The 19,013-nt window shown below is 36.9% G+C and overlaps 4 protein-coding genes across 16 annotated transcripts; 2 read left to right on the plus strand and 2 right to left on the minus strand.

Moving 5' to 3' along the window:
* Positions 1-1,608: 1,608 nt before the first annotated feature.
* On the plus strand, positions 1,609-13,136 carry LOC105459837 (transferrin). 12 transcript variants are annotated; one of them, XR_975729.1, is made up of 17 exons: positions 1,609-3,145; positions 3,911-4,013; positions 4,589-4,722; positions 5,003-5,130; positions 5,202-5,346; positions 5,531-5,688; positions 5,846-5,961; positions 6,064-6,215; positions 6,656-6,902; positions 6,995-7,143; positions 7,240-7,407; positions 7,632-7,739; positions 7,827-7,957; positions 8,079-8,234; positions 10,848-11,085; positions 12,623-12,742; positions 13,045-13,136. XR_975729.1 is itself a non-coding variant. In XM_011706139.1 (16 exons), the coding sequence occupies exons 2-16, from the start codon at positions 3,058-3,060 to the stop codon at positions 11,028-11,030; spliced, it is 2,166 nt and encodes a 721-aa protein (XP_011704441.1). In that variant the 5' UTR covers positions 1,609-2,321; positions 2,819-3,057; the 3' UTR covers positions 11,031-11,410. The 12 variants fall into 12 exon arrangements, 8 of the variants coding, with proteins under 8 accessions (XP_011704441.1, XP_011704442.1, XP_011704446.1 ...); XR_975731.1 differs by having other exon boundaries at positions 12,646-12,742; XR_975730.1 differs by having other exon boundaries at positions 12,693-12,742.
* On the minus strand, positions 8,447-10,820 carry LOC105459836 (isoaspartyl peptidase/L-asparaginase). Of its 2 annotated transcripts, none has more exons than XM_011706137.1 (5): positions 10,406-10,820; positions 10,012-10,173; positions 9,688-9,868; positions 9,439-9,614; positions 8,447-9,047 (listed from the first exon to the last, which is right to left on the minus strand). In XM_011706137.1, the coding sequence occupies exons 1-5, from the start codon at positions 10,601-10,603 to the stop codon at positions 8,553-8,555; spliced, it is 1,212 nt and encodes a 403-aa protein (XP_011704439.1). In that variant the 5' UTR covers positions 10,604-10,820; the 3' UTR covers positions 8,447-8,552. The 2 variants fall into 2 exon arrangements, with proteins under 2 accessions (XP_011704439.1, XP_011704438.1); XM_011706136.1 differs by having other exon boundaries at positions 9,688-9,840; positions 9,942-10,173; positions 10,406-10,819.
* On the minus strand, positions 11,824-17,595 carry LOC105459835 (WD repeat-containing protein 60). The gene is made up of 16 exons (XM_011706135.1): positions 17,296-17,595; positions 15,922-16,677; positions 15,730-15,849; positions 15,487-15,653; positions 15,141-15,291; positions 14,912-15,055; positions 14,707-14,847; positions 14,324-14,635; positions 14,075-14,247; positions 13,796-14,006; positions 13,562-13,713; positions 13,330-13,469; positions 13,187-13,245; positions 12,953-13,107; positions 12,740-12,872; positions 11,824-12,661 (listed from the first exon to the last, which is right to left on the minus strand). Exons 1-16 carry the CDS (start codon positions 17,305-17,307, stop codon positions 12,539-12,541), a joined length of 2,949 nt encoding a protein of 982 aa, XP_011704437.1. The 5' UTR covers positions 17,308-17,595; the 3' UTR covers positions 11,824-12,538.
* A 95-nt stretch (positions 17,596-17,690) lies between these two features.
* LOC105459834 lies at positions 17,691-18,951 on the plus strand. Its single transcript, XM_011706134.1, has 3 exons — positions 17,691-17,890; positions 18,095-18,447; positions 18,628-18,951. Exons 1-3 carry the CDS (start codon positions 17,823-17,825, stop codon positions 18,825-18,827), a joined length of 621 nt encoding a protein of 206 aa, XP_011704436.1. The 5' UTR covers positions 17,691-17,822; the 3' UTR covers positions 18,828-18,951.
* Positions 18,952-19,013: the final 62 nt, after the last annotated feature.

Raw genomic sequence — 19,013 nt, forward strand, 5'->3', positions numbered from 1 at the left:
TCAATTTAATTCGTTACAGTAGATTCTGACTACATGTAAAGAGCTGTTTTTTAAAACCGACAAAAAGTGTGGCCCGCAAAAAAAGTTTGTGCATGGCTAAATATTGTAACAATAAAAATTATCGTACACACTAATATCGGTGTCGGCTCGCATTAACATTACTTTGTTATTTCTGATTTATTCTTGGGAGCCTATAATTGCTTTCGATTTCAATTTATATTTCACTCTGCCTCAAAAATGAGTCAACACATTAATTGTATATTGATTATTGCGAAGACACATACTTCGATAGTCAAATGATAGTACGTAAGTAGACAAATCTAAATTCGAATCCTGGCTAAGATGATTTTTTGCAATAAATTCTTTACAGGTTCGGGAGGGGATGAGGAACTTTAAATAGATGCTTGTTAACATTAAAAATTTAACTAAATTTAATTAATTATTTAATAATTTCAGTTCCTGGAAAACCACTGCAACACTTGAATTTCCATGAATAAAGCGCATCTGTGCGCAGATACAAATTCGAACGCAGGCGACGATAAAATCTTATCTTGCTGCACAGCTAATTTTGTGACTCATCCGTGTAACTGTGCCACTTACCAATGTTATAATCTATCCTCTGCTGCATGCAGCGACGTCCGTTAATATGTACGAGTAATAATATTCATGGCTAATTTATGTTAATAACAATTGCTACGTTAATAAAAAGAAAAAGAATAAGAGCGAGTGCGATGAGAACACGATTGCGGCATTACTGTGTAATGAATAGTATGACTCATTTGCACGTGTACGTAAACCATAAGTTCTGATCGAACGTTGAAGTAAATTATCCAGTTAAAAAGATATGCGGGAGAAGATAAAACGAATAAATTATACTTCTGTCAGCCGTAAACGAATTGATCGCGAAGCACAAAGCAAAACTTCTTCTCCCGTAAGAAGTTTTCTTTGACACGCAATCTTTCTCTTTATGATTAAGATATACATCGATATTAACGAGTATTTATTAGCGAAAGGTTAATAATGTATAATGAATGATAAATCAATTTGCCATCTAATACTCATAAATTCAGTTCTATGTGTTCTTCGACAAGGAGGTAATGAAAAACGCGCTGCATGTGCTAGATTGTTAATTGAAACAGAGGCTTCTTAAGAAATGTCTGATATTCATAAAGCTGAAAAATAGACATTACAAGAAGTTAAAAGTTCTGAGGAAGAAGCTAATCACAAAAAATAAACAAACAAATAAACAAACATAGACAAACATTTTTACGAAAATATGATTTTAATGCAACTTATTATTAGAGAATCCTTCTTTAATTCCATAAGAGCTCTTTAGAACGTTTTCCCTATTAAAACCGCAAGAAATTCTATCATAGTTTCTCTCTCTTTCTCTCTCTCTCTTTCTTCTTCTTCTTCTTCTTTTTCTCAGCATGATTCGCCGTCACTTTCGTAACGCAACACGCATCGTGTGCGCGTATTACGCAGAAGTCTCTCATTGTGTCTTTCTCTCTTTCTCTCTCTTTCTCTTTCTTTCTCCCTCTTTCTCTCTCTTCCTCTCTCTTCCTCTCCCACCAGATTTGATGATTCTAGCTCCCCGTATACTTGGACTTTACGTCGGATCGGCGCTGGGTATCACCAGCTACGCGTGATACATGCCACTGAACAGTCAGAAGCTTCGTTCGGTCGACCGTCGTTCATCCGTCTCGTTCGGGATTCGCGGGCTTTCATGTTCAGTGCGGTTACTTTAAACTCGCGATCGCGTGTCAGATGATATTTTCAACCGCGAGTTCTCGCGGTCTTCTCACAGGCGTATTCTCAGCGGAACACGCGTCTCTCGCGTTCGCCTGCCCACGGGAACGCCACGGATTAAGCAAGAAGAGCGAGAAACCGCGGAGAAGCATGGCGAGAATCTCGGTGGAAAGGCACGCGATGGGAGAACGGAGAGATTAAACGCGAATCTTCAAGTCGGATCAGCATTCCTCGCAATCGGAGTGACAGAAGAAGCGAGCATCTCTTCGTAAACTCAGGCATTTAAATCTGAGAATTTTTGGAGTATTTCAAGCAATTTGACGGTACCTAGTTGAGAATTTGCCGAGGAATATATTTTGGAGCTTAGGCCGATGTAAATGTTTAATCGGTAAATAGCTTCATGAAACAAAATTAATTTTAGTTTTTTAATTATAATCGGCCGCGGATTCTATGTGGATTCAGCAATACGAGCAGTTTGGTCGGTTCTACAAAAAGGCATTCCTTACGTCGACAAAAAGTCTCAAGGACAGAAAGCGAAAGTGTGCGATTCCACCAACCACATTTCGGCACCGGTATAGAACGCGTGCTCTAAACACAAGAAATCACGTTGTCGATCCTACTCGTCCCGCGAAAATTATTACATATATCATTGAAAAAACGATGCATTTTTTAACAATAGTCTCAACGACTAATCCGGTTTTTATATGCCAAGGAAAACACGTGCTTCGCGGCGCTGCATTATTTTACATTTTTATTATTGGCTATTTTATTTTACATATTCATGTCTCGACCATACCTCTGCTATTCTAGAAAGATAACGTTTCCATTTGAAGCTTATTTGTTTCGCTGATTAAATGCCGTATGAATATTTGGGATGTGTATTTAGAAATCAATATTATTATTTCGAATTCCGAATATTATTTTGAACGTCCTTCTTACAAGTTATCCTTGATAAATGTATTGAAAGATTTTTCAATTTTTGAAAATAAAACGACGATGTTTGGTCGCACAAAATGTTGAACTAAACGGATAATAATTTATTGTAATTAAATATATGTGATGTGTTTAGAGTGCAGGCGACTCCGATTCGCGCGTGTTGGTTCAGCAAAATATAACTCGGTGATAACTATATCGTGTAGCACAGCGCGATTACTGTATGGATGTTCTTCGCATGATAACAGTGACCGCGTCAAATAAATCATGCGAGTGCGATGACGTTAATTGGAAAATCTCTTTTTGGGAAATTCTGTTAAACGCAAGATTCTTTCATTAAAAAAGGAACGGTGCAGCACAGAGCGAAGGTCGACTATGGATCTTCGTATCTCTTGTTGGCTCATTTTCTCTCTCGTCACAGCTTTCGTAAATAGCTACGAATATATCAGTGCTGCTAACAAGTGTAAGTAAGACGACAATCTTAAGAAACTAATAATAATTATTCTATTGTCATACAACGAGATTTTTTGAAAATATACAGAATACAAAACGGAATGTAATATTTTTCGAAATATTGTCCAAGTAAAACAGTTAGAGAAAAAGCTAATTCTCCATTCTTCGGTTAAATTGCTAAACTGTATAATCACTATGTAATTACACACAAGTTTCGTAAAAGGAAATTGCAAGTGCATGCGTACACCGTGTTTGCGTGCGTGCGTGCGTGCGTGCGTGCGTGTGTGTGTGTGTGTGTGCATGTGTGTGTGTGCGTTTTACTATTTTTACATACTTCTTGAGTAGTAAGTAACCGTTTGAAATATTTTTTCTGAAAAATTTATAAAACTACATCAGGTAGCTTTTTTATATCAATAAAATTATTTTTATTTAATATTGTTACAAATCAAGAATACAGCTCAAGTAGCACACGTACGATTGTCACGAGAAGGTCAAAATGATGTTATCTTAACTGAACTTTGATGAAAAAATTCGTCAAATCTTAGTCAAGATGACATCATCTTGATCTTCTCGTGACAATCGTGTGTTACTTGGAAGTAACAATGAACTGTTTCTATTCACAAATATTGACGGATTTGCTTTTTCGAACGTGTGAAAAAATAAGTAATACATATTAATTAATATAAAATACATATGCTCGGAAATATCAGTAAAATATTTCATGTCTATTAAAAAACTCTATGTATACTAAAAATGAAATTGTAAAATGTTTTAGGGACGTTGTGCTTAGTCGATAGTGTACATACTACACCAAGAATTCTTTCACTCTGCCCGAAACTGGCTAAGAGTCCGATAGAATGTGTCACAGAAACTGATAGGCAAGTATGACGCATAATAAAATTTTCTAACGATGAAAGTTTCTTTCGATTTTAATTTTAAAGCTTTTGTTTTTTTTCTTACAAAATCACATTTCCAGTCTTCTTTTCTTTATTAGGTTATACGCTTGCAAACAAGTTTTTCAAAGATTACGTTTCATAATAGTACATATAATAATAACACTTACGTATCTTATATAACACGAGTCGGTTGGAAAAGTTTTCTGTTCCTGAAAGATCCTTGAAGATGTGACTCTGTCAGAAATATCAATTCGCAAAAATCGCAAATCGACCAATTTTCCCGAATGCGAATGTATTGGAGAATATATTTTTTATATGAAAATAATTCTAATTTATGAATTTGGTTATTTACGTTTATGGTACGTAATAATAATACTTAGGTATTATATAATACGAACCGTTTGGAAAACAGTTTTCTATTCCTGAAAGATCCGTTGAAGATACGGCTCTTTCAGAAAGACCGATGCGATCGCAAGACTCGCAAATCGATCAATTTCCTGAATACGAATGCGTGTTGGAGAATATATTTTTCATATGAAAATAATTCTAATTTATAGATTTGCTTGTTTACGTCGAGTAGCCAATGGTGACGTCGATGTCACCGTATTGGAGCCAGAAGAACTCGTGGCGATAAGAAACTACAAACTATACAGTGTTCTAGTCACGAATGAATTAAGACTCTTCCCAGACGGTAATTAAGCTGAAATTGAGTGAGGAACACATAAAGTGTCTCAACTTAGTCGAATTAAATTTCAATCACTGATTTTGGGACGAATTAGAATTATAATTAATTGAGAAATCTTTCTATTTATTTGAAGATTAATTATATATTATACTACTTTCAAATTGCTACTAAAATTAATAATTTCGAAATTTTCATTTCCAAATAAAATTAATCGGAACCGATTTAATGCCAATAAAATTTAACACACTAAAATTGTTACTCAAATTCAAATAAGACTTTTTTTTAGATGATCATCGTTTTCAAATAGTGGCCATAGCGCACAAAAATGTGCAACGCATATGGGACGTTAAGGGCAAGCGATTGTGTCATCCCGGTTTAGATAATACGGATGATATGACTAAAATTTTCTCGACGGTTGGTGATCTCTTTATTTTGTATCAACGTACGAATTGAAATCATGCTTAACCATCGATTTCGTATTTCAGTACTTCGAGAATCTAATAATTAAAAAAGAATGCGACGCAAACATGACGCTGTTCGAGAACAGAATGCATGCTCTGTCCAACTACTTCGAAACGGCTTGCATCGCTGGTCCTTGGTCAGCAGACACAGTATTTGATTATCAGTTGAGTACGTATTCAATTACAAACATATACAAATATGAACATTCCATTTTTAATGCGAGTATATGTGCGTATGTATATGATTTATAATATTTATAATCGCGATTTATACAGCACATAATGCATAAAAGTTTACGTTTCTTCTTGTAGCACGAATTAGTGGAATCAAAAATCCTTATTATTATTTGCAGAAACGAAATACAGGAATCTATGCGCAGCTTGCGAGAGACCAGCTAGCTGTTACAACAGCGACAAGTATTACGGACGGGAGGGTGCCCTATTGTGCCTCACCGATGGCATGGGTGACGTTGCCTGGGTCAGATTGGGCGACGCTCGCGTACACTTCAAGGTAATTGGCAAATCAGTTTATGGACAATTCAATCACAATGCCCTTCAGACAACGAATTCAGAAAGAATTAATCTCGCTCTAAAAGATTATAATTAAAACACGGTTTGCAACGCGCGACTTGCGATACTATAATAACGTTTACCGTAACTTGACGCAGATGATCGACGTGCAAGATTACAAGTTTCTATGCCCGGACGGCACCACGAAACCGCTCAATTTCAAGGAACCTTGCGTCTGGATATCAAAACCGTGGCCGGTCATCGTAGCTAAACCGTAAGCGCTTTACGTCGCTTCTCGATCGCGATGAAGTCATTTCGTGTAACGGGTGTAAATTGGATTGAAAGATTAAAAAAAAAATCTTTTTTTTTTCGCTAGATCGAATGCCGAAAATATCGCCCACATTATGAATTCGATGATGAACAGAACGTTCAGTTGGGAATCGAACGTCTTGCAGCTGATGGAGAACTATTACATCACCTCGACTGACGTGAAAGAACTACAAACGCCCGACGACTATTTACATCGATGTAATGTATATACAGCGCAGCTATTTATTTTAAACTTCTTGCAATAAGACACTGTAACAAGTAATCCGTTAAAATATGTAACCTGCTTTTTACTAATCGCTGAACAACTATATAATAATTAATTATCAGTTTCATGAACTTTCCATGCACCGTGTAATATCCAATATAATAATGTAACACGACTGTATATGTAATTTTTTAAACATAAATTCTTAAACTACACACATTTCAACGTATAATTTGTTAGTCTATTATTAAAAATATCTGTTAACAATTTAATTATTAACTATTAATTTAATGACGGAATAAACTTGAAAGTAATGTCGATAGAAAAAAGTTTTCTACAAAGTAAGTGTTTAGAAGTGTTTAGAAAAATTATGTGATAGATTCATAGATAATATGTCTCGTTTGTTTTAATAACGTGGGTATTCTGATCAAAGATCCAAATTTCCTGAGTGCCAACGTTCGAACGGGCTGTCAGCCATCAAGAGAAATACGTTGGTGTCTGGTATCCAGTCTCGAGAAGCGTAAATGCAGCTGGCTAAGAGACGCTTCTGTTGTTTACGGCGTGGAACCGTTGATCTCCTGCCTTGAGGAAGAAAGCAGAGAAGCATGCGTGGAGGCCATACGGAAAGGAAGGATGGACATTTTCTTGGCGCGACCCGACGAGCTTTTCGAGAACAGAATGTAAGCGAGGAGCGGGCCAGCGTGGACGCGGCAAATAAAATGAAATTGAAAATATTTTCCCGATGTAACTCAAATCGTTATTTCTCTCGCAGGATGGGTCTGAAGCCTATTATCCACGCGATGGCGAACAGCCGGCAAGAATTAAACAGGATCGTGGCGGTTGTCAAGAGAAATTCCAGATTCAGAGTTATGAAGGATCTCAAAGGTGCCAAGGCGGCCTTCACGGGCTACAGAAGCGTCGGTGCGATTATATAAATATAATTTCGTATCTCGCAGTTTCAGTTGCACCAGAATTGCTTCTAATCGATTTCGCCGTTGTGGTCTCTCTTGGTCCCAGGTTGGAACGCATTTGTAACGTTAATGAGGAACGAGTCGGACGGAAATTGGGATTGCTCGGACGCGCAGGCCGTTTCGAAATTCTTCAAAGATAGCTGTGTCCTCGGTTGGAACAACAAAAATAATGGCAACGAGCTCCCGGCCAATTTATACTCGTTATGCAAAGAAGGTGAGACACATGAAGGACACATGTAATCATGATAAAGCATGCAGGTGCTCGTTAAATGAACTGCAATTATAAAGATATGAATGTACGATGCATGATATATACAAACATCGTGGTAGATCATTTAAATTCTCACGACCCGCTAAGAACAATATATGTGTGCAAGATATAAAACGCGATATAATCGCGAAGGAAACGAGTAATCAAAAATTGCGATCTCTTTGCAGGTGCGGAGCATGCGGGCGACGATCTAAGTACCTTTAACTACTTGGCTTCTGGTGTTGTCGACGTTGCTTTCGTCAATCTGAAGATCATAGAAAACAAAACGGAAGCCGGTGAGTTAATTGCGTCGATTGTTCCGATTTAACTGTCTCCTCTGCATTATATTTCTGTGTATTATCTAACGCCTTCTGATGTCGTAGGTGATTTTTATTACGAGAAAATTGATACCAAGTATACAAATCGGTTGCCCAAGTACAGAGTATTAGGCCCGACCTTGGCAGAAGCTATAAAAAGAGTACCATATTTGCTCGCATGGACGCCTCTCGGCTCGGTATAATTCTTTCCTTTTTAATTAATATTATACATATATACGTATAAATTTAAATTGAAAGAAATATATATATTGCAAATTAAATAGATATTACAAATATGGATATTTCTTGTCTTGGCAGATAATGGCGCACGAGAATATCACGGATCTGAGACGCCAGGAAATCTATACGATGTTGCTTGAAATGGATAAGATATTTGGAAGGAAATTCAACGGACAGGCACCCACATTCTTGTTATACGGACCTTACGAGGATAATCACGGTGTTATCTTTCCCGTAAGTTGAGCACGAAAAGTTTTTGCAATAGTTTTATCGGGAAAAAAGTTTATGTAACTCTGAGAAACCCAAAGAGGCAAAGTCAAAATGAAGACATTGTCGTAGAAAAATCGATAGACTTATACTAAATCGATTTGGTAAAGTTGGCTCTGTGTGCAGATAATAGAAAAAAAGAGTTAAATTATATTTCGGATATTAAAAATATAAACAAATTAGAATGTAAAAAATTGAATTATATTGATCAGAGATGCGCCAATTGAGTTTGCTGCAGTCTCTATAGCTAAAATCGATAGCGGTTCTTTGAACGGCGCATTTCGCCTAATTGGAATCTTCGCACATGCAATCATACGGTCGTTCGATGACATCGATCTTCTCCGAGAATTTCTCATTCCTCGCGCATCCGTAGTACACGTAGCCCTTGTCGCAATACGCCCAGGGAAAATGTAAGCACTTGAAGGACACCGACGGCATTCCTTCGCTGGTCAACGCGATCACGCCCACATCAGATTCCGGCGGAGATGCTCCTCCGGTTTCTTCCTCGAAGTCCTTCAGCACCTCGGTGACCGCTTCGTCGATCGACGTCGCCTTTCGCTGCAGTCGCTGTAAGATCCACTGAGCTGGCGCGTGTCTGTAGATAGCTTTGTCGCAACCCGAGACGGACACGCAGCCGTTTTGATCAACGTAAATGCCGCAACCGATCGCCGTGCCGGTCGCGCTCACGATTCCGTGCAGCTTTCCTGATTCTCCAGCCGTTGAGGTACCGCTGGCGAGACGTTTCTTCCGATCGTAAGCCACTGCTCCGACCGCGCCGAGCTACATAATGCAGCTTTTCTTTGAAAATCTCATTTGAAATCTTCGCGCGATAGTCATAATACAAAAATAATTATGTGAAACATTCAGAGTAAAAATATATTAGGTTCGTAAAAAACGAAAGAGAGAAATTTAAATCTAAAAGACATGTTTCTTTCTTTTATCTCTTTATCACTTTTCCATAAATTATAGTACTATACAAGTAAAAATATATAATAAGTTTAGGTGTAAAATTTTACATTAGATACGTGTTTATATTTAAAATCTGAATTTAGGAAATCTTAGATATAAAAAGATTAAAAATAGATTTAAAAAATTCGTGATTTACTACATATTTTTGCCTAAATATTTCACATATATTAATTCGCCATAAATTCGTGATGAATTTAACAACCTGTATAAAATCAGGCTCAATTTCCAAAGATTCGTCTAATGCAGCGACCTCGAGGGTAGCGCCTTCTTCCTTATCTCCGTATCTTTCAATTACACATTCCGGTATGCATTCCTTTTTATCAGATTGTTTGTCCTCATCTTGTAGAAGCTCTTGCGTCTTTCTCACATCTTGCACTTCTTTATGTTTATCAGTATTGCGATTAATATTTTTAAAGTAGCTCGTTATTCCCGTTTTCTCTCTACCCTTTACCGTTATTTCCTTCTTCGTGCAAGGATGTCTTCGAATCGGACGTAACGATCAATTGGCCAGGTGACAAAGTGGGAACGCCCGACTCCAAGGCGAATTTTTGCGCTCCAGCTTCGACTATTAGCACATGCTCCGTTTGCTGCAGGACCATTTTGGCTGCAAGAGTGTCAAGCGTTCTTGAGCTCTGAACAGGTTGTTAGACAAATAAATATCTGATTTCCTCGGAGTAAGCGTTCTGCTAAGAAAGACATAGAGACCTAACGATATGGGATGTGCTATATTACGAACGGCACCCACGCAACCCGCACGAAGATTATTCGTCATTACCGCGGCGTCCATCACGACCTCTCCGTTGGCGTCCAAGGAGCCTCCGTATGCACAGTTGAAATACTTTTTGCTCTCCATGTGACAAATCGCACGCTCAACCGCGTCCAGCGAACAGCGTCCTTTCAGTAGATCGCGATATGCCGCTACCGCGGCTTTCTTCACCTATATCCGTTCATTATGCATGAACAGACTCATTATTAAACAAAAATATTTTTTTGTTTCTACAAAAAAGAATGATCTTTTTTCGATTTTTTTTCGATGTTTAATCTCAAAATATTAAAAAAAAAGCACCAAGTAATACTGGAGTAATGGACTATCTTAGACATTTCTTGCGCTCTGCAAAATTATTTTTCCAGAGTCTCTGTTTAACGTAAATAATAACGAATAGTTTAACCTCGTCGAGCATAAATGTTCGTGCGTATCGGGGTATCCTGCCGGCACCTCCGTGAACAATGACAATCGGATCCACCAGCGGCTCCTTTTTCTTTTTGATCTGCGTCTCGGCGCTGACTCTAGCCAGGATCTCATTGATCCAGGCGCAATAGTCGCACGTTATGTTAGCATTTTCAAAATATTCATTGCCTCTTAACATTTTTCTTTGCAAAAATCTCCCGAAGCGTCTGTCGAACGAGAGCCAAGCACCAACGATTTTTGCTCGAATTTGATTGCTCAAAAGTGAATTTTTTTCACGTGTGTCATTCGTGTATAAAAAAATTGTGACGATGTTATTTTATTTTTTCGATAGTAAAATACGCAACGTTAATGTATAAGAGCGCAGATACGCAATTGTAGATTGCATATGAATACGAAAATAGATGGAAATTTTGTTGTTGCAGGATGGCACACGCTACTTACAGTTACACGGTCATCAGACATTAAAGGGACGTAGTTACGACGAAATCGTGGAAGAGCTCGTGCAACAAGAAGCTTGCAGTACTGCTAATGCATGGATGTCTGATTCAGAAGTTCTTTTCCTATCCATTGTAATCTTCGTTCTAAGCCGATTATTGCACTGCTGACGATGGATGGATGGACTATGCTCTCTACATACGTAAATAGAGTAGTTCATTATTGGTAATGTAACAATTTTGCATAAATTTTTTTTTTAAGCAGAGTTTCTCTTTCGAGAAAAATCATATTTGGAGATTGCAAAATGAATAATTAATAACAATTAAGTTTGCATAATTTTCTATGACACGGTGCCATATATATATACTAAAAGATAATCAAGAACAATTATTACGACATATAAATGTAAAAATTCTTATAAGAAACATTTTTCTATTTGACAATCTTAACACACATGTGTTTTCAATATTTGTCTAAGTTATTATAAATAATAATTTACACAAATAATTTTTAAAATATTTGTATAAAATATATTCACATATTGTATATTTATATTTTTTTGTACATATATATATGGTGTATATTATATACGTATATACACGATATATGCGTACATAATGTATATATACATATATATATTGTGGATATATATAAAAATATAATATACATACGTATATATTATTTATACAATATGTACTTCATTCAACACTTCAATAATTTTCTTTTATTTCTCTGAATATTTTCTTTTATATAATTTTTTATATAATTGCTGTTTAAAATGTGAATTATGTAGAAAAGTAATTTAAAATTATACAAGCTTGACAAAAACAGTTGTTTAATAATAGATCTCAAAAACAAAATTATTATTGAAGTTGTTGAACGATTTCATCAATCAATCGATCAAACATATTGAAGTATTAAAGAACATATCGAAGAACGACTGATATTGAATGATTACTGAAGTTATTAAACGAAAAAGTTTTTTATAAAAAATTTTTTTCTACATTTATTTTTAAGATAAAATCATATCATCTGTTGTATTATCAATAATGGCCGACCTAAATTAAAAAGCGCGATATCAAATCGGCTAAACTATGTATAAAATTCTATGTATATTTCAATTGTACAATCTTATCATTTAGCCTTATTTATATACGACACACTATATAAATGTATGTATAAATATGTTATGAATAGTATTTTTTTTTCTACATCTATTGGTACTTATTTTCCCTGGACGGAATATTGTGATATGTATATTATAGAAAGATACGAATAAGTGCACAAAAATCTCATTCGTTATACATATAAGATATATAAAATTATAACAATTTAAATGTACTTGATTGCACATTGAAAAAATTCAATATCATTTAAAGTTATCAAAGATAATTACCACTACATATTACTTTGCAAATCTTACAATTACAATTTCGGGATATACATAAAAAGCTGTACATCCCTTGTCAATTAAGAGAACAAATTTCAACTTGTGTTTAAATATTATTTTCTATGACTAGTCTCAATTATCTATTGCAATAATTGCAAGTACACACTGGAAGTATAAAATCTGTGAATATCTTTCTATATCCAATTTCTAGAAATAACAATTGTAATTCTAGAGAAACTATTAGTGCCTATACGATTCTTGCTTTATTAACGATATATCTATTTTCGTTTATGATACCGAAACGTATCGCGAAAATACGTTTAATTCTTGTAAAAATTCCTCCTTCTTTGAGTAGTAGAAATCTTTTCTCAGCTTATGTACCTCCACATTACCAGACTCCGTGCCAACAGCCTGCCAAAAAAATACATATTAAAATTTATAGCATATAAAAATCTCTTTCGAGCCCCGAGACGCAGCTTATCAACTCACCAGGTATTGATTCGCCATATCTTGATCTATTATGCAAGGGGACAGCTGCATGCTGCTTATCTTTCCCCACTTTTTCATAGATAATGTGTATATAGGACAAATATCGCTCTTACTCAAATCCCATACGTGAATTCTGTTAAATTTATATAATTTGTAATTGCGCCATCTTATTTTTCTTTTATTTGCAATTTTGTTCATTTCGTGAATTCTTACCGAGAATTACTATCCAGAGTATATATAGTCAACGGTTTCGTTTTCGACCATTGCAAAACTTTAATCTCATCCGTATACTGTTCGTTTTTCAGTTGTACGATCGGTTTCTCCACATTTATGTAATGAAGTCGAATCGTTCCATCGCCACAGCCGATCTGATGGACATAAAAATCAAATTGATGAGAATAAAATAAAGCTTTTAAAGCTAAAAAAAGTCTGCAAAAGAAGTCTTACCCAGAAAAAGGATTGATTGAAAGGACAAACGTCGATACAAGTTGAAGTACCGCATTCACCTGTAATATTTAATTGAAATAAGTCTAACGTTACTACAATGCACGTTCAATGCACAGAAATGACAAGACACTATTTTCACTCACTTATCTCAGTTGGTTTATATGTCACTGGATTAGTTCTGTTACCGATGTAAGTGGCATGCAAGACATCGGTACTGTTAGTCGCGATATAAATGTTATTTGTGTTCGCGCTGTCCACATGCATATCGACAAACGTATTCATGCTAAAAGAAAATCGAACAGTTAGACGAATCTCAGACATATACCGAGTCTTCGGAAAAAAAAAAAAAAACGATTCTCAAATTATTGTATTTACATTTCTGCGTCTTTTTTCGTCAAAAATGTTTTCTGATTCTTTACAAATCTTATGTCACCCCAGTGAGAGAGTCCCAGATCGTCAATATTTATACCCATGTTATGCACAATACTCCATATTATGAAGCAGCCATCCTCATCTAAACTACATATCTATCAAATTCATTTAAAGATAAGCGTGGATTAGTAGGGTTAAATTTTATCAGGTCAATGTCAATACTGTGATAATGACAACCTGGATAGGGACGAACTTGTTGCTCTCTTTAGCAGACGTAGTCTCGATCTTGGACAGTACGCGTATCGCAACAACTTGAGACGTATGCGCATCCAACTCCGCCGTTGTCGTGTAAGTAGGCGTTCTGATCACCCAATCTAACCCGTTAGCTTTATCCGTGATCTTCTGATGCCACATCTCGTCCTCCTTGAGGTCCCAGAGACTCAACGACCTAGTTTCAATATTTCATTTTTTAATGACAAAAACAAAAAAGCTTTAAGGAGAACTCAAGTTGCATACCCATCCTCGAGTCCAGCGAACACGGTGTTGCAACTCGTTAAGTGAAAACAACAGGCGGTAATAGGACATTGCGAGTAGAATAATTTCTTCGGCATCGAAGGTTCGGAAATATTCCAAACGCATCCGATGCAGCAATCGGTGATGTAATCCTGTTTGCTTATGGTTTCTATCTCCTGTGTTGTTTAATATAACACATTAATTACATTTCATTTTGAACCATATTAAGTAATATAGTAGCCACGCACGTACCTCATCTGCAGAAGCGTGTATAGTGAGCAGAACCTTATTTAAGATGTTCGAATAATGTATAATCTTAACCGATCTGCTAGCTAAGAATGTTACTGTATCTATAGAGAGCTTCACGAAACCGTCGCTGAACGATAATTCGCCTACGTCATTTTGAAAAACGGTACCACCGCGTTCCCTCTCTTCCAGCAATGACAATACAACCGCGCCAGCGCGATTGAGAAAATCATTTAATCGCAATACATCATAAGACGGCCGTGACAAAAAACTTATATCGTCCATCTCGTCAAAATCACTTCCAACGCCGATTTGTTCCTGCAAATTTTTAGAAAATTTAGAATTATAATTTATCGATATTTTATACAGGCAACAACGTAAATTATTACCATTTTAAATAAATTTATATCTTGTTTGTCACGCAATTCTTTTCTACAAGTTACGGGAAACTGCGTCCACTTGTTCTTACAAGGCACATCGTCCGTTTGTATCTCGATGTCTATATTGTCGTCGCCGGTTTGGGTGAATACCTGTAGAATACGGTATGCAGTAGTCAATCGATCACGCTACAGTTTATCATAACGTGTCACATACTTGTTGCGTATTTAATTTTCCGTAGTTTCTTATGAATTCATCATAAGGTATAGGACTGCATTCTAGTAACGACCATTCCATAAAGTCCAGCTTTATCATTTCCAATAATTCTTCGCCTCTGCTTCGAGGCTTGCGCGAGGTGATCTGCAAAAAACAAGATGTGTATCGATTTAGGTATACAATAATATATCCAATATTATAACACGTGTGTTCTCGTAAAGTGAATTACCTCCTCACGTCGATTCTCTTTCGGTTTACGAAAATCGATAAATGGTATTTGTGACAGCGGCGGAGATCGAGTAAAGTCCTCAGAGCGGCTATCCTCGAAGCCTTCATCGGTAGACGACGGCAAAGATTTATTTTCCGCCGGTCTATCGTCGCTGCGCCAAATAAATGTAAACACGTTAAACAATCCATGTATATTACTTTATTCTTTTAAAAACAAAACGTTTTGGAGAAAAGCATGCAAAATAAAAGCGTAACAATCACACATGACAAGAAAGACGTGCGAGTAATAATAAGATTACAAGTATCGTATTTATTCGTCCTGATACTTGATCTTAGTTATCACAAACCTAAACGTTTTGCCAACTGGCTCTCTTAATTCAGGTAACGGCGGCGTGTTGGATTGCGTTAAAAGCACAGATTCCACCCGCGCTGCCCGTTTTCTCGCTTCCGCGAGATCGTAATGTCCCGAATCGAGCATACGTTCCTCTTCGACCTTCACGTGTTCCGTGCTCCTCTGCAAGAATCGTTCTTATAAAATTATGCGTTTCGAACATATAGAATAAATGGTAATAGTTAAACGAGCGAGTTACCTTCTCTCGGATGCGCAATTCGATAGGTTCTAAGTGAGAATTGCTTCCACTGCTATCTGATTTTTCGCTAATTGAGGGAGTATCGCTGTCAGTGCATTCTTGAAAGTCCGACTCGTAATCCTGAAGGACGACACAGAGTAGCATAATTATATGTATGTAACTTTATTTAAATTTTCCCTCCTTTTTTTTTACCTCAAAATCGTCTTCATAATCGTAATCTGCCTCATCCGAGTCTGCTTGCGTATGAGAACGGCTGTCCGTTAAAACACCTTTCTTCCGCTCTACTTTTTCCACGACGTCCGGTCTCCTTACGGCGCTGTGCAGCATCCTTACCTCGCTCGGACTTAACGTTCTGGATTTCCTACGTTCTCTGGACGACATGCGTGACTTAGTTCGGTCAGGTGCAGAAGAGTCTTGCGATTTTTCCTTATCCCTTGACGTCCGATGCACAATCTTCTCGTTGGATTTAACATTAAGCTTATCTGTGGTCGATCTTGGCACATATATCGTACTCTGACCTCTCTTCTCCGAATATCCCACTTGTTCTCTGGACTTTCTCTTTTTCATCATACTGTCGTCGCTTGATTTGACTGCATTTTCGAGTCTTGTCTTGGAGATTGTCTTCTTCGTTAATGAATGACTGGACGAAACGTTAAGTGAACTAGATTTCGACGTTGAGGATACTTGCTTGACAGTCTTATTTCGAGAGGATTCAACGGGCGGCTTGTTAGCATTCTTAATCGATTGTGTCCTCGTTAAGGTATTCTGTAACGATTTGGACACTCTGTCTCCGTCTCCTCTGTGCCCGACAGTCTGGGACTTCCTCGGAAGATTAGAATCCGATTTTTTCGACGTTTCCGCATTGCTTTCATTGCCGGTTGACGTTTTCGATTTCGACCGCACGCGTGCCTTGACTTCGTCTTTAGGTCCAGTTTTTTTAGTTGCTCCCTAAGGAGAAATAAATCGTTACTAAAGCAATATAAAACTTATATATACTTAATAAAATTTAAGTTAAAATAAATGGTAATATCTAATTGACAAAAAATTATAATTTACAATAACTTAATGAGAAGAATAAATTGACGTTTTAAAATAAGAAATTTTTATTTTAGCATTATTATGTGCGCTCACGTTACTTCCGTATTCTTCGAATGCAAAACAAATTGTTGTACAAGTGATATTAAATTTTTCTAGAGTTAATTCTAGTGTCATCGAAGCGTACGAATAAAACATTACGAAATTGAGTCATGTCGTAATTAATAAAGGATGCGCATAACGAAGATCTTTTTGTAATGATAATAAATTATACGGAATCAATACACTCTTTTTCTCTCATACACTATCATATCATAACGTATTCTTTACGTAGCATCGCGAAAAATGTCAATAGTTTCGAGGTTGACGTAAGTGCAGTGTAGAGCCTTGACCGTGTAAAATGTCAAATTCCCGCGCTGATTAAAACGAACAAGTGGGAATAAAATTCGCGGACCTTCGTCTCTGCATTCGAGAATGCAGCACACGACACGGCAATCGAATTAATACGTTAAAAACTATTGAGACACTCACTTTATTGGACATTATGCCGCTAATTGATCGACGTTGACAGTTCAGAGGATTCTAGGGCAACCATGATGTAAACTAATGCGATTGTAACGCTACGAGAGGCTTTCTGTTGCAATTGCAAGCCGAATGTTATTTTTTTATTACCGGCAGAGGCCAAAGGCGATTTCTGCCCTTCGTGTTTTACCCGGCCGTAAATTCTTCGCGTTGCGATGTGCACTTGAAGATTTCTCTTTTACCAAAACGATAAAATATATATATATGTATATAAAATTGAATAGACGAAAAAAGAATTTCTTTCGCTTTATTCGCAATTTTTTGCACTTTTATCTTTTTCTCTCTTTTCTCTTTTCTCGCCATGCTCTCGCACATTGTTTGTTATAGAAAGTGAATACAGAACTGAGATGAAACAAAATACTGTTCCACGACTACGCATTTTAATTACACCTAAATTTTGGTCTTCTTTCGCGGCAGTTTTTACGAACAGAGATTGATGCCTAATTTATAATTATTGCGTATCTTGTCGCTGCGTCATGCCCGGAGATCGGAAACATCCAAAAAGCGTGCGCCGACATCGCGCTGCGTTCGATCGCGCACACAGGTCAAGCTATACACACGCCAATCTTCTTGACACGAGAATATTAGATTGATCAAAAAGTTTTCATTCGCTTTTTTTTTCTATACACAAGACCTGAACTGGAACGAGCGATCGTGTGATAATTATGGCATTAAAACAAAGTCGTAATTAGGTAATATAGTTTAGTTTTATTTATTGTAATTTTGCGTCTTTGGCCGCATGATTTAGGTCAGCTGTCTCGGCGCGACGCGACGACGAGGAGCAACGTTTCCCTCGGCGGGACGTTGAAAAGTCGACGGTGTTCGATTTGGTGTACAAATATCTGAGCAAATGCGCCAACAAGGACATGAAGTGGAGGCAGCGAAACTGCGCGTGTAACAAATTCAATAAGCGACACGCGAGGAAGAAAGACATTCGTGATCGTGACGTAGCGACAATTCATGCGAATCTCGACGAGGGAATTTCGGACGATTACGTGCGCCGGTCTCGATCACGCGCGGATAAAAATATGCTTCTCAAGAGAGCATCTAGAAGCTCGTCGAGAGAATGTATTGCCGATTACACGAAAGCTGTTCGCGATGGTACAAATTTCATTTACATGCGCAACGATCGAATATATAAGCACGAATATTAAAACATATTCGCGGGCATAAATTCGGAGAGTCTGAGCTTTTAATTTTATCAGAGAAGGAATATATAAATATAAAAACAAGAAATGTGTAAATCGATTATTATAATGTTTACCGATTCCTTCCGCTTAGGACGAAGACGCGCGAAAATCTACATGCGGGAAGCGCTTACATACGGTTTGCAATCCGGATTATTAATTCCGACTGATGGACGGAGAAATGTGCTGCGCGTTTCACGAAAACTGGGATCGTTTTCGAGAAACGCGAGAAAAGACAATGAAGACCCGTCGAATATCGCGACCAGCGATACTGAGTATTCTGAGGAAGATTGACGGCTTGATCGTAATAAATTTAATCGTCAAAAGCATAAATGTGATATGGTTTGTAATATTTCCTAATTCCTGTAATTCCATACTTTAAATTATTTAATAAATTTAAATAATTGAATACATATAATAAAAAGTGTAAATAAAAATAATAAAATCAAACCAATAGAAAAAATATTACATTCTTATTTC

This window comes from Wasmannia auropunctata, unplaced genomic scaffold (genome assembly GCF_000956235.1).
Source record: "Wasmannia auropunctata unplaced genomic scaffold, wasmannia.A_1.0 LD333505.1, whole genome shotgun sequence".
Classification (NCBI taxonomy): Eukaryota; Metazoa; Arthropoda; class Insecta; order Hymenoptera; family Formicidae; genus Wasmannia; species Wasmannia auropunctata.

What these genes read in the sequence shown, in the direction of transcription:
- LOC105459837 (XM_011706138.1), top strand. Translation starts at nt 3,058, where the DNA reads ATGGATCTTCGTATCTCTTGTTGGCTCATTTTCTCTCTCGTCACAGCT. An exon ending in ACGCTCGCGTACACTTCAAG is followed by an intron (nt 5,689 to 5,845) that starts GTAATTGGCAAA and finishes AACTTGACGCAG; the next exon opens with ATGATCGACGTGCAAGATTA. An exon ending in ATACTCGTTATGCAAAGAAG is followed by an intron (nt 7,408 to 7,631) that starts GTGAGACACATG and finishes ATCTCTTTGCAG; the next exon opens with GTGCGGAGCATGCGGGCGAC.
- LOC105459834 (XM_011706134.1), top strand. Translation starts at nt 17,823, where the DNA reads ATGCCCGGAGATCGGAAACATCCAAAAAGCGTGCGCCGACATCGCGCT. An exon ending in GCGTTCGATCGCGCACACAG is followed by an intron (nt 17,891 to 18,094) that starts GTCAAGCTATAC and finishes CGCATGATTTAG; the next exon opens with GTCAGCTGTCTCGGCGCGAC. An exon ending in CACGAAAGCTGTTCGCGATG is followed by an intron (nt 18,448 to 18,627) that starts GTACAAATTTCA and finishes CCTTCCGCTTAG; the next exon opens with GACGAAGACGCGCGAAAATC.
- LOC105459835 (XM_011706135.1), bottom strand. An exon ending in CCAGTTGGCAAAACGTTTAG is followed by an intron (nt 15,292 to 15,486) that starts GTTTGTGATAAC and finishes TATTTGGCGCAG; the next exon opens with CGACGATAGACCGGCGGAAA. An exon ending in ACTCTGGATAGTAATTCTCG is followed by an intron (nt 12,873 to 12,952) that starts GTAAGAATTCAC and finishes TAAATTTAACAG; the next exon opens with AATTCACGTATGGGATTTGA.
- LOC105459836 (XM_011706136.1), bottom strand. Translation starts at nt 10,603, where the DNA reads ATGTTAAGAGGCAATGAATATTTTGAAAATGCTAACATAACGTGCGAC. An exon ending in AGCACATCCCATATCGTTAG is followed by an intron (nt 9,841 to 9,941) that starts GTCTCTATGTCT and finishes ACACTCTTGCAG; the next exon opens with CCAAAATGGTCCTGCAGCAA. An exon ending in GCACGAAGAAGGAAATAACG is followed by an intron (nt 9,615 to 9,687) that starts GTAAAGGGTAGA and finishes ATAAACATAAAG; the next exon opens with AAGTGCAAGATGTGAGAAAG.